Source organism: Candoia aspera, chromosome 7, assembly GCF_035149785.1.
Source record: "Candoia aspera isolate rCanAsp1 chromosome 7, rCanAsp1.hap2, whole genome shotgun sequence".
Classification (NCBI taxonomy): Eukaryota; Metazoa; Chordata; class Lepidosauria; order Squamata; family Boidae; genus Candoia; species Candoia aspera.
Genome location: NC_086159.1, coordinates 76,416,759 through 76,429,732, shown reverse-complemented (window position 1 = coordinate 76,429,732; position 12,974 = coordinate 76,416,759). Strand labels below are relative to the sequence as shown.

The window sequence follows — 12,974 nt, the reverse complement described above, 5'->3', positions numbered from 1 at the left end:
GGCTTTTTACAGTTTTCATTTTTCCCTATCTTTCCTATTGAAGATTAACATCGTGTGGTTCCTATTGCTGTATAAAGGGAGACTGAGTGAACAAGCTCCTTGGGGCGTCCCTATAAAAAACTGGAAGGGAAGTGATTCTTAAGCTTATGAATAACCTTTTAACATACTGTACCAAGGGGCTTAATCATGCCCAAAACCCTAGTAACAAGGTGGGTGCAGTTCAGCCTATCTTCATGACTAATAGGCACTCAGGATACATAATGTCTGATTAGTTGTTTTTAACTTCAATTTCAGTCGCTGATGAAGGCTTCCTATTAAGTATGATGAATATAAAAACGTAATGTTTATTATTCACAAATAAGAGGTTAGATTCTCCAATATACATGGTTCACAAAACTGAAGCCAATTTGCCAAGTTTAATGCAACACGGTGAAGCCTCCCAGACTGATTTATGGGTCTGTGTGCACGTGTAGATCTCCAATGCACTAAACATTTTTTACAGTTCGTGCACATGCACAACTATTATCAGCTGCCTCTGAAGAATGAAACTCTCTCACTTATTTCAAAGCTGTATATGAAAATATTTACTGTAACTGAGAAAACAGGCTTTCAGACGATGCCTACGAGGCCACTTCCACAGTAATGGCTTCGGATTTTCCGGTATCTTGATCTGTGCAGGTTACGTGTAGTGACCCATCCCTGAGGGGAGAGAGAGAGATTTTATCGTTTCCTAATGTTTAGATGTTAGTGGCAGAAACGGTGTGTGATCAGCCTATGGGGCCTGAACCAACTATGGTGTCCCAGAAATTGGGGTGAGGGGGGTTAAAGAGTGAAGCTATATTCTACATATCTGTTTTATATGTTAATTCAGCAAGGGCCTTGCTGTTATTTCTTTCTTGGCTTGTAGTATAAGAAAAGACCCTCCTAGGAACTGTTCTTCCATTCAAGGACGCTACAGCTGACGGGAGGGCCACTACTGACTATTGTCAGTGTTTCTCAGCCTTGGCAGCTTAAAGATGGGTGGACTTCAACTCAGGGAATTCTGGGAGTCGAAGTCCACCCATCTTAGGGCGGTCAAGGTTGAGAAACGCTGCTCCAGACAGTAACGGCACTCAGGTACCCAACTGATGCAAGGCGGCTGCCTCCTTAAGGAAATTATTCAAAGGAACCTTTTTAATGAGGAACAATGAAAAGCTCCCAACAGACCCTTCAGACTGGAAGGAATGGGCAGCAGCACAGTGTAAATGGGTGGGAAGTGAAGGGGAGGGCAGGGATGTACAAAATTACGCAGATGAAAAGGAAGCTCCCCCCATCCTCCCTGTTACTGCAATCTGAAACCATCCAATGAAGCTGAACAGGGCAGAAGGACAAACACTGTTCAAAATCCTTCTTGGCCTCCAAGTCAAACTCAACTGCTGGTGGTTTCCTGGGTAAGTCCGTGCGGTTTTCTTGACAAGAAGGAAGCAGTCTGAGGCTGCCGCAGCCTTCTAGAAGCCTTTGTGGCTTCCCAGTCTGGTCCGTGCCTCCTAGACTTACTTGTTTTCCATTCATACATACTAGCCAGGTCTGTTCTTGTTCTGCTTTCTTCTGGATCAGCCAAAGTCTAATGGGTGCGGCTAACTTAGGCAGCTTGAATGGAGTTTTTAGAGAAATTCATGGTGGAAATAGCTATCAGTTATTCCTAGTTATGGCAGTTGTGTGCTACTTCTCAATACCCAATTCCTGGGTGGGGGGAGATTGACCAGTATCTAGATTAGTATCCATCCAACCTTTCCACAGGGGAAAAGAACTGCCATTCTAAATATAAGAGGAAGTGAAATCTGGAAAGAAAAAATAGAATTGCCCCATAAATCTATCCTACACTGTCCATAATATGTATGTGTAGAATCTGGTATCTTCCCCCCAAAATGCCAATATGATAATTATCAAGTTCTGAGATGTGAATTTCATATACAGTCACGGTTCTGACCCAAAGAATAAGATTTTGGTTTTCAGTACCTCTTCATCGTAAGGATGGTTAGTATATGATGCAGACCATCTTCTTTAACATCTAAATCCTGGAGTACAATCTGTTAAGAACAAGCAACCAAACATATAAAATTCAACTACAATGAAGTTTCAAGATTACTGTTAGGGAAACATTCTAAGGACGATGTTTGCTTTAATCTTGTTCGGACTAAATAACAAAAGACATCAGTTCTTTTCATACAGATATTAGATCAACAGTAATGGAATCTTAGCACCCTGTGGAGGAAAATCCCAGACCCCCCCTTTTTTTTTAATTTGGGGGGATTTGAGAAATTAAGAGTCAAATCCTAGCAGAAGGTTATGGTACACATGGCAAGCCTTAAAAATCCTCTTAATTTCTAAAAATCAGGCTATTTTTTTTCAAGACATATTTTACACCTTAAATTCTTTCCCCCAAAGTGGAAAAACAGCCTAAAATGTAAATCCGGACCTTCCTACTGTGATATAACAAGATTTCAACCTTTAAAAAAAACCTCTGCAACTAAACCCTAAACAGTAATGCTGAAATGTAAATAAATTTGAAGGACCCAAGCATGGATTTTTGTGTAGAATAGTTGTGAAGAGCACCCATTTCCTGAGCACACTTGTTTTCATTCTAAGTTGTGCCTTTTATACCAGATTCCTCAGGTTTCTAGTAAAAAAAAAACGACAAACATACCCAAGCATGAAGCCTGCCCATTTCTAACAGGTTCTATCAATAAAATGTTCACAGGCCTGCAATCTCAAAGTGAGCTATGCTGAAAACAGGAATTTCCCTCTGAACAGACATACAGATGATTGCACTGTAAGAATTAACAGCTTTTGGCTTACCTGTGCAAATCTGCCATTTTCTTTTACTGGGCTTTTTTCCAGAGACTCATATAATTCCAGACAGACAGAGGAAATTTCTCCTGGGGCCTGCAAAGTGTGTTGCCTTCGAGCTGGCAAAGGAGTTCCTGATGGGAACACCACCATGAATTTGTCATCCCCTGACTCATCCACTGCCTGGAAAACGAGAAATATTTTGCAGAAGTTCCATCACTGCTACTCATTTCAGGTGAATTTACTGCAACCAGAGACAGAAGTGGCAGCACCCAGCCGATCTTGGCAAATCTCAACAAACTGTGGATGGAGACAACCTGGATATCATTAAGAAGTCAAAAAGATCCTAGAAGGTGGCAGTGGCAGAGTTCCATATTTCTGCCAAGAAAGTTACACGGATCTGTCCATGAAGCTACCAGAAGTTCAACAAGGCTTGTTTACTTTTATTAAATTTTATTTAGTTATTAAAAAGGAGGTAACATTCTGATTAAGTATGCAGTATATACAGACTCGTGACACAATGATTCAACATTGCCTGTGCCCAAGTCCCTTGGAGGAAACAACCAACATCACACGTCCACCTTAGTTGCCTCTTTTATTCAAACTGCCACAAAGACTTCATTGCACCTCTTTTAACAACCTGTCATGGCAAAGCGGATGCCAATCTTATTCTCTCCCTCCAAGCAGATGCTTCTGAGATAACCACCATGCAAGTAGCTGAATTCATGTTAATTCCATTGCTATTTATTGCAGCAACATTTAGTTTTTCCTGTTTAGAAAATGTTATATTATAACGGTCCCTTATCTTTGTATCCTAATCGTTTTCAAATAGTATTTAATTTTGGTCAGGAACTGTGATGATCTTGGATTAGGGATGTGGAATTAGTACTGCAGACATTTCTGTAACCATCTTACCTTGACTAATATGTCCTTGGCAGAACATTCAACGGACAGCAGGTCGTCATCTGAAAAAGTGTGCTCTCTTCCTAGCAGGATCCCTGCTTCTATGGCCGCTCCAATAGGGATGACCTCATCTGGAGGGATGGAGTTTAGCAATTCAACAGTAGGGAAAAGTTCTCTGATCAGCTGTTGTAATTTTGGAATACGGGCTGATCCACCACAGAGGACCACCTAGAAGATATTGAAGCATTTCTTTAAGGGTACGAAGGTCAAGTGGGAAATAGATAGTTGTTAGACAAGGGCTAAGACTACCTTATCTGGGCAGCAAAAATTAGTTGGTACCAAAGAGGGGTTTTTTTCTGTATCACTTTGCTGCCATGTAGTGTTTGTCTAGATTTCTGCAATGCTGATACAGTAGCCCAACCATAAACATAAGTAGTCCATTTGCCAAGATATAAATACATGATTAAGTGATATATATTAGAAGCATCAAACCGAAACAGAAAACAACCACTTGTCTTGTAGATGTTGCTTGGTCATACAAAGATAATGTTTCACCAAGACAATCATGCAACAGTTACTGTATGAACATGTTACTCAATATTGTAATATTCCTCATTCTAATGACATTTACAGGTTCAGAAGGACAAATCCCTACACTTGTCTCTTATTTCAAAGTCGTACATTTTATAAACATTAGTTATTTATGCATAACAGCACAGCTTCAGCTATGAATGCAGAACTCTGCAAACAGTGGCCCAGTTTTGACATCTGTTCACCACCTGAAATTCAGCTGCTTATCAACTCTGGAACAAGTGTTAAGTCCAAAAACTTTTCTTTGGCTTTGATGTTAAATTCTACTTTATATTAAGCCAGAATTCCTCATTACATCCAAACCAAGGAACCCTGACTTCCCCAAACTGTTCAAGACTTAGAAATTAAATTAGAAAAAAATGAATAAAAGGACACCCTTACCTTACTAATATCATCCGTTGCAAGTCCAACGTGTTGCAACAATATTTTGATTGCTTCAATGCACTTACCAAAAAGTGCAGCACAGATAAGTTCAAATCTGGCCCTGTTACATAATACAAAATCCTAAGTAATAAAAGGAACATCCACACTCCTTTTTGCTCTCGTGCAGAGAAAGTTGGAGTACCAAATAGCATAGCACAATGCAACCGGTCCTGTGCCAAGTAAGTGAACGAGATCATTCTTCTCTACTCAGAATTAAAATTCAAATACCACTACAAAAAATGTTAGCGTGACATATATATCCTTCCTTCTCAAATGCTTCACAAAAGAATGCTTAAGATTGTGTTTATACTCGGTATATGCTGAATATAAGCACAATGCTGGCTGGGGAATTCTGGGAGTTGAAGTCCATGTATCTTAAAGTTGCCAAGGTTGAGAAACACTGCCCTAGATGGTTTGGTGCCTAGTTATCTGCAGGAATGCACCTTCCATTCCAGTTCAATCTACCTGGGAGAAATTGGAGTGATGCCCCAGTTTAGGGAGGTGAGGGGGCCAAGACTTGGGAACTGCTTTTCATGGCTGTGACAGCGCCCCCCCCCCCCAGGGACATTTGGTCAGCTCCCACCCTGACCACCTTCTGGGGGTCATTTGGGCCTAAACTGCATCTTGGTTGAGTTCTAGGTTGGTTTGGTTAGTCACCTATCTTTTCATTAGTTTGTTGAACTTTTCTTACACGCTTTCTTTTCATGTATATTGTTTCTTGTTTATTTTACCTAGTTAACCCCTAAATGTTCTTTAGGGATTCAGCAGTCTAGAAATGCAATTAATAAATAAATAAGACGAACCATCTGCAGGGGATAAGGAGTACTGTGTCCTATAGGTACTACTAACTCCTACCTAACCACGTGCCCTGTGTTCTGTAGGACCTAATGTTGAAAAATAGGGATGTGCAAAATATTTTGAACATTGGAAGAGTTTTGAATTTCAAAGACCATATTTTGAGTTCAAAACAGCCTTTCCTGACAATTCTAGAAGTGCCTCAACCTTGAAATAGCCATGCTTCCAGTTCAAAGCACTAACAAAATGATTGAAAAGGCCTGGTTTGAATGTCAACATGCTTCAAATTCAAGACATTTTACATGTGCCTGCTGAAAAGTTTCCTCAGTGAAAATGGAGGAGGAGGAGGATACACATCTAGAGAGTTGAACGTATTACCTGGAAACATTACAGTCAAAATCCAGACCATCGTAGAGGGAGTCAACAAAACAATTTGCCGTTCCCAGTGTGGATAACGAATGTTTTGCAACTTCAGCACTGTTCATTAACTTCATCATAGCCCTGGGATTTCCTCTCACATCATTTTTATAAGATCTGTTTTTTTAAAAAATAATCTAGTTATTAATCACAACAAAACATACACCGTGATGCCAGCAGCTATTTATTCTGGATGTTATGAAAATATATTGGTTCCAATCACTGCCTGAAATTCAATATAACTAAATGAAGTATGTTGCTTATATTGAAAGCTGAATAGATGTGCTTGTAAAGGGGAAAAAAAAGGTTCCACCTATCATACAAAGCCAAATATTAAGGAACTGAAAATTCCAAATTATCTTTCTCTTCAGTCTGTACTCCTGAAATGGACAGTTTCACATACGTGGCTAAGAACAGCTATAAAACACCTTTAATGTTCTCACAGAGGGGCACATGAGAAAATACAGGCTCTTTCAAGAATCCAAAATGAAACAAAGGAACTTTATCCTCCTGAGACCATTAAAGGCAATACTACTTAAACACATTCTTAGCTGACATGTTCTCCCGCGGTGATCTGAACAGTAAGAATGACAACAAAACCACCTCTAGGAAAAAATTCTGCCCGACTGCATGGAGGCAGTTTTTACACAAGCAAGTGGTTCTTTATAAAATTCAGATTTTTCTTCAGGGTGAATTAATAACCACCCTCAATTTGCAGTAATAACCTTTTCTTCTCCACAGTAATATTTTGACTCTATGTTGATGAGTCAATCGTTGAAATTTACCTTGCTCATGTCATTCCAAAAGGTCAGATGCTGTCAGTTTTGCTGATAACTGTATAAAACCTTATTTATTAGATTTATATCCCATCTTCCATTCAGGAGTTCAAGGTGACACACAAAGCATTCTCTCCTCCTAGCTGGGCTGAGAGTTACTGCCCCAAGTCACCCAGTGATCTTCCATGGCTGAGGACAGACTAGAACCTCTGTTTCCTGCTTCTAGTCTGACATGGTAACTGCTGCACCAAACTTTGTTCTAGATTCTATAGCACCTACCTCTGAAATTCCGAAGCCAAGTGTTGTGCTAATGCTTCAGTGAAACAGGTCCCACCTATGCTGTCATCGGTGTTGGTAGAAAGGACACGATACAGTCCACTGTTGACTACTATAACCGTGATGGAAAGCGACGTACCTCCAAGTTTATACACTAGGACGTTGCTTCCATTGGCAAAACAAAAATGAAAAATCATTATTTCTCAAAGGGTTAACAGCATACTCTCATAATGATACTGGTTCTGTTATGCATGCCATTAGAAATGCAATATAAAAGACAGGTTGAAGTGTGACCATTTCTGACCAGAGTTAGTTGCAGAGAAGCCTTACTTCATTTATTTGCAACATACAGAAAAAGATCAGAAGACAGCAGAACAAAGTATTGTATTTATTGATTTAAAATATTTGTATGCCACTTTGCTACCAAGCACCCAAAGCGGCTACTGTAACAATGTAATTTTTAACCAGCTGTTCCTACACACAAATCAGGAGCATTATCAAAATCAAACAAATTGAGAAGGCCAGAGTCATCCCCAGCCCCAGGAAATTCTTTGCGCATCTAGCAGCCAGAACCCGTGGCGGCAAACTCCTTCTGTACTCTGCTGGCACATCACCCCCGGCAGCCAAATCCAGAATCGGCAGGGCCTTGCTATTACGCTTTATTCAGGGGTGTTCCGTGGTCAGAAAGAGCTGGCTAGACGCAGACGCTCATTCCTGGTTTAGTACTGTGTCTATCCAGGGAACATGCTAAGTTCTTGCTCAGGACTACTGAAATGGTTTTTACGCAAAACACAACACATCACAGTCGCCTCTGGACTCCAGAAGTGGGGGGAATCTGCAAGCCCGAAACTACAGTATCCATGAAGTACTTAGTCTTTCCACAGCCAAACCGTTTAGAAAGGATATTACTATGGGTGTGCAGTAGATGTGCCCCCATCCCTGTGCTGTTTTTGCCATTTACAAATGAAAAGCTGTTAACCAAGGGTGTATTTTTATAATAAGGAAGCTGTTATTACTAAGCAGAAGAATGAGTTCCATTAAGTCTTACTTCAGTGTGAAAATTACCACAATTCCTGTAGTTGAGAAACGCTTAATCACCTTTTTCCGCTGGGTGAATCTTGTCCGATTCCATAGGCAAGCAGAGCTGCAGATGGTTCGTGAATTAGTCTAAGAACATTAAGTCCAGCTGCCTTAGCGGCTTCTCTGTAACAGACATGACAATAGAAATCAGTTTGTCAACATAACCCTAACAACCTTTTTCAGCAGAAAACAGCCAAGGTAGTTCTCATATAGGTAATAATTAAATCTATAGGTATACAGTAGGTAAATCTAAGCCAGCAGATTCCCAATCTTGAAAAGTTCTAAATGTATAAACTTCAGCTTCAGAGCTGCTGAGTGAGTGGAACGGCTATACACATTTAGTACAACAAACAAACAAACAATAAACTTCCAGAATTTCACAACCAACATAGCCATAGCTGAGAAGTCTGGGATTTGAAGTTCACAGAGCTTCATGTTACCAAGGTTGGGAAACACCATTCTGAACCACTCCAGGTATAAGTTGCCTAAATATCACCTTGCTGTAATATTATGCAATTAGGAGAATATTTCAAAAGTTACATCGGCTTGTAATAGAAAAAGAGGGGTAGCATAAATTTTGGGTTTATATTCACTTCTACATCAAGGCCAAGAAATTTCAAATTTGCATCTACTTTCAATACATTTGTATTTCAGTAATGTCATGACCGCTACAATAATGGCAGTATTTGAACACCAAATATGGAGAGCAGAAGTTGCTTTAGCAATAGATGAAAATGGGAATTTTAATGGTGTATCCATACTTGAAAATGATAGCCCAGCCAGGTGGAATATGCCCTTTGGGCTTCATTACAGGAAGCCAAGGGACGCGGTGGCACTGCGGGTTAAACCGCTGAGCTGTCGATCGGAAGGTTGGCGGTTCGAAACCGCGCGGCGGGGTGAGCTCCCGTTGTTAATCCCAGCTCCTGCTCACCTAGCAGTTCGAAAACATGCAAATGTGAGTAGATCAATAGGTACCGCTTCGGCGGGAAGGTAACGGTGTTCCGAGTCGTCATGCCGGCCACATGACCCGGAAGTGTCTATGACAATGCCGGCTCCAAGGCTTAGAAACGGAGATGAGCACCGCCCCCTAGAGTCGGACACGACTGGACTTTATGTCAAGGGAAACCTTTACCTTTACCTTTACTACAGGAAGCCAAGAAACTCAGTTTTTTGGCTTCCTGCAATGAACAGGAAGTACAGGGGTAGCTTATAGTGATGGGTGTAAAATAGTTTGGCATTTCTGTTTTTCTCATGGAAAAATTCAAGATGATCTGTTGCTTTATGTTTGTGCCTTCTGTTCCCAAGATGCAAAGAACTGAAGAGAAACCAGAGTTATCACCTCTTGACATTTTGTGTGGCTGAGCTGGGGTTTTGAACCGAAATATGGTCCAGGCAAAATACCCAGTCCCCAGGATCTCACATCACTGACTTCTGCAAATGTATCCAGGGCAAGCAAGCAAAAGGAACTGTACTCACCCAAGGGCATTTTTCTGCTTCTCTCCAAAATCAAATGGCACGGTAATAACGGTGTCATTGACATCAGTACCCAAAGCAAACTGAGCAGTTTCTAGATAAACATATAATCCATGATGAGTGAAAGCTAGTTCATTTTCTAGAACTTAACTTTTGTTTTTCAACTGAAGCACGTTTGAATACGGTACCTTTCATTTTCCTGAAGATTAACTTCGCCACATCTTCTGGAGAAACAAACTTGCCATCTATTTCATAATTCAGTTTTCCATTCTTGTCAATGACCTACAAATGAATCAACACACCAAGTATTTCTCAGCTCAGTTGTATTATCAGAGATTATCAATGCTTCCTTTGCTTAAGAAAACAATCATGGCATTTCTGATCCAAGCAATTATGCCAGTTATTTTATATTATAAAGACACCAAGAAGTCACTTTACAGTAGCCTTTCTGAACTAGCATCTCCAAGTGTTGGCCACAAGGCTAGGAATTAAGAAAACTGAAGTCCACATGGCTGGACCACAACAACCATGTGAAAAATCTACAAACATCACTACTCCAACAAAACAAAACAGTGAGCATTCCTCTGAAAATTTTGCAACTCAATCTCATGTATTATTTTTTTACCATATGGAAAATTTTCTCATTCATCCACTTCATTGCTTGATTGCAGAAGAATGTTGCGCAGTGATAGCTAAAGATAACATAACATCTGCATTTTGATCCCACAGTGAAAAACTCCCATTCTAGGGAGGCTCCTCATTGTACACTTAACATTATCTCCATTCTATCAAACTTCTGAAGTTAAGAAAACAGTGATTGTTTTGTTTAACTTGGCTTTACTGATGTGCTAGTTCACTTGCCCATGCCCTGAATACTGGGTTTCTGGAACACGAATCAAATAAGTGGAGGGGGGAAATACTGCTCTGGGAATACTCCCTTTGCCCTTGTTAATGGTCTTGTATCATCCAAACGGGTATATAAATCAAATACAAGGCAGAAACATTGGTAGTCTTAAAAAATGTGCCTCTTTGGCATGTATTTGTATCCTTTGTATAGCACATATTTGTAAGAAGTGGATTGTAAAATTGTAGTAGATGACTTCATAAATACAGGCGAACATCCTTAGAGGAAAAAATTGCAAAGCATGCTCCTACTTACTGGACATTTACTTTCTGCAATGTACTTCTCAGCCTGTGGTTCTCCAGAGCTGAGAAAACAAGCAAATTGGAAGGTACTTTAAATATTTAGTTTAAATATTAAACTAAAAAAAATGCATTATTTATGTTTTCATTGTATGGGAGTCAAGTTCCATGAATTCAATTTTCATTCCTGGTTTAAGCAGTATAATAATTTCTGTACTTCTTTTAATAATGGGGAAAAACCAAACAGGTGAAAAACCAAATCAAAATCTGCTACTTTCTACACAGCAGCACTGGCAGTTTGTAATGTGCTTAACAGCACCGCCAAAGAAAGATCAGCTCATAATTACATTTTAAAAGGTAAGATGTTTATTCAGATTTACACTAATAGCTTACAAAACTAATCTTTAACACAACATTTTATGGCATAATCCATACCTTCTTCCAAGAATCTGTTTCACTTTCACTACAGTATTTGAGAGATTTCTTACTCGGTTTTGCTTTGCTGCCAGACCAACAACCTGAGAAAAACATTTAAAAGCTTTTTAGGAAAAAAAATAACATGGCTCTGGCTTGAAATGTTTACTGAAAAAGGAAATTTACCTCTTCCTTTTCTGAAAACGCAACAACAGCAGGAGTTACTCGGTCACCAGCATCATTAGCCACAACATCTGCACGGCCATCCTGCAACACAACCACACTCATTACGAAGACCAGAAACAGATCCTTACATTGTGTAAACTTACAAAAGAAAGCTCAGTGGTATATCCAGGTTTTTCATATCTTTAAAAATAGACATAAGGTATAAGGGAACAAATTTAGATCTCTGTTCAAAAAGACACTGAGACTGAAGTTTTTACTTTGGCAGGGGAAAAAAGTAAGAGATCCTTACAGACCATTCTGATTCAAATTTAGTAAGTCAATCTTGGATTTAATGAGTACATATAAGATCCTACAAGTCTAACTCAATGTAGCAGAAATAAACTCAGTGAGCACAGATGCAGTAAAGTGGCATCACTTCAGTTAGTAATTGTCCAATACTCTCTATTCTTCAATCATAAAAAAATATAGTTTATGTTAACTGATAATAGGCTGTTTTGTAACAAAGAGACTAAATATTTTCTTTTCTGGAAAGCGTTTTACACACAGTTCCCAAGAAAACCCACCAGAAATCAGATTTTTTCCCCCCGACTTAAAACAATTCCTAGGATAGGCCTCATTTTTTTTATCTTAATAAGAGAAACAATCTCCGAGGTGCTGAAGGATGAAAGGAAAGCAGCATCCACATCAAAGCATAGCAAAGATTGAACAATATTCCAGGCGCATTAAAACCGGATTAAAAATATGCACCCTTCCCTAAAAAGCTGACTTGAATTATGAACCATCTCACACTAAGTGTGTGTGGACATGTGTGGACAATTTGTAAGTTGTACTTTTATTGGTTTTCTGCTTTTAATCACTTTAAAATGTACAGATTAAAAGTATTATAATAAATATTTTTATTTTTATGGGATTTTAATGTTTATTGTTGTAGCTTGATTTTATTGTAAGCCGCTCACAGTCCCTCTTTTGGGGGAGATGGGCAGTAATAAAATTTGAATAATAAATAAATAAAATATAATGAAAGAGGGTGCAGTTCACCAAAGTGGGGCAAATTACCAAAAAGCATAGTTGCAACCCCCCCCAAACCCCAAACTTTACCTAATCAATTTATGAGATCTCATAAAACCGAATTCAAAGCCTCCAGCTTCAAAATGCAACGCCCCCCTCCCAGCGAAAGATCTCCCCCGAGGCAGAAAACTAGCATCTCAGCCTAACCCTCTGCTAACGCTGCCGCTCTTCTTGCAAGACGTACTCTCCTTATTCGCTTTGACGCAGAGGAGCCATGCGCATCCCCAGGAGAGAGCCCGCATCCCAGGGGCCTGGGTCGCTTCCTGCCCCTTTCGCGTAGAAAGCTAGCATCTCACGGTCTCTGCTCCGAGGACCCTCCTTCTCCTTGCAAACAAGGTTCTGGCCCCGTTTCATTCTCTTTTAGGAAAACGAGCCTCCAGAGGCGCCCCCCCACTCCGTCCCCAGGCGACCGGGAAGCCCCCTCCCCACCTTAAAAACGGCCGCGCAGGCGCAGCTGCTCCCCAAGTGGATCCCAATCGCCGCCATGGCTGCCGCGCTCGCCTACCCACAGTGCACCGGGAGAGCCCCGTCTTCTCCTCCTCCTCTGGCTCCCGGGCCCTCCGTGGCCAATCGAAATCGAGCTGGGCGTGACGTCACCCC

General features: G+C 40.3%; 1 protein-coding gene across 1 annotated transcript; it reads right to left on the bottom strand.

Annotated features, from left to right (window-relative positions):
* Positions 1 to 330: 330 nt before the first annotated feature.
* Positions 331 to 12,920, bottom strand: HSPA14 (heat shock protein family A (Hsp70) member 14). The gene is made up of 14 exons (XM_063308214.1): positions 12,804 to 12,920; positions 11,307 to 11,387; positions 11,142 to 11,224; positions 10,723 to 10,771; positions 9,752 to 9,845; positions 9,567 to 9,657; positions 8,109 to 8,213; positions 7,014 to 7,175; positions 5,920 to 6,075; positions 4,705 to 4,807; positions 3,745 to 3,960; positions 2,839 to 3,012; positions 1,999 to 2,069; positions 331 to 699 (listed from the first exon to the last, which is right to left on the bottom strand). Exons 1-14 carry the CDS (start codon positions 12,858 to 12,860, stop codon positions 621 to 623), a joined length of 1,521 nt encoding a protein of 506 aa, XP_063164284.1. The 5' UTR covers positions 12,861 to 12,920; the 3' UTR covers positions 331 to 620.
* Positions 12,921 to 12,974: the final 54 nt, after the last annotated feature.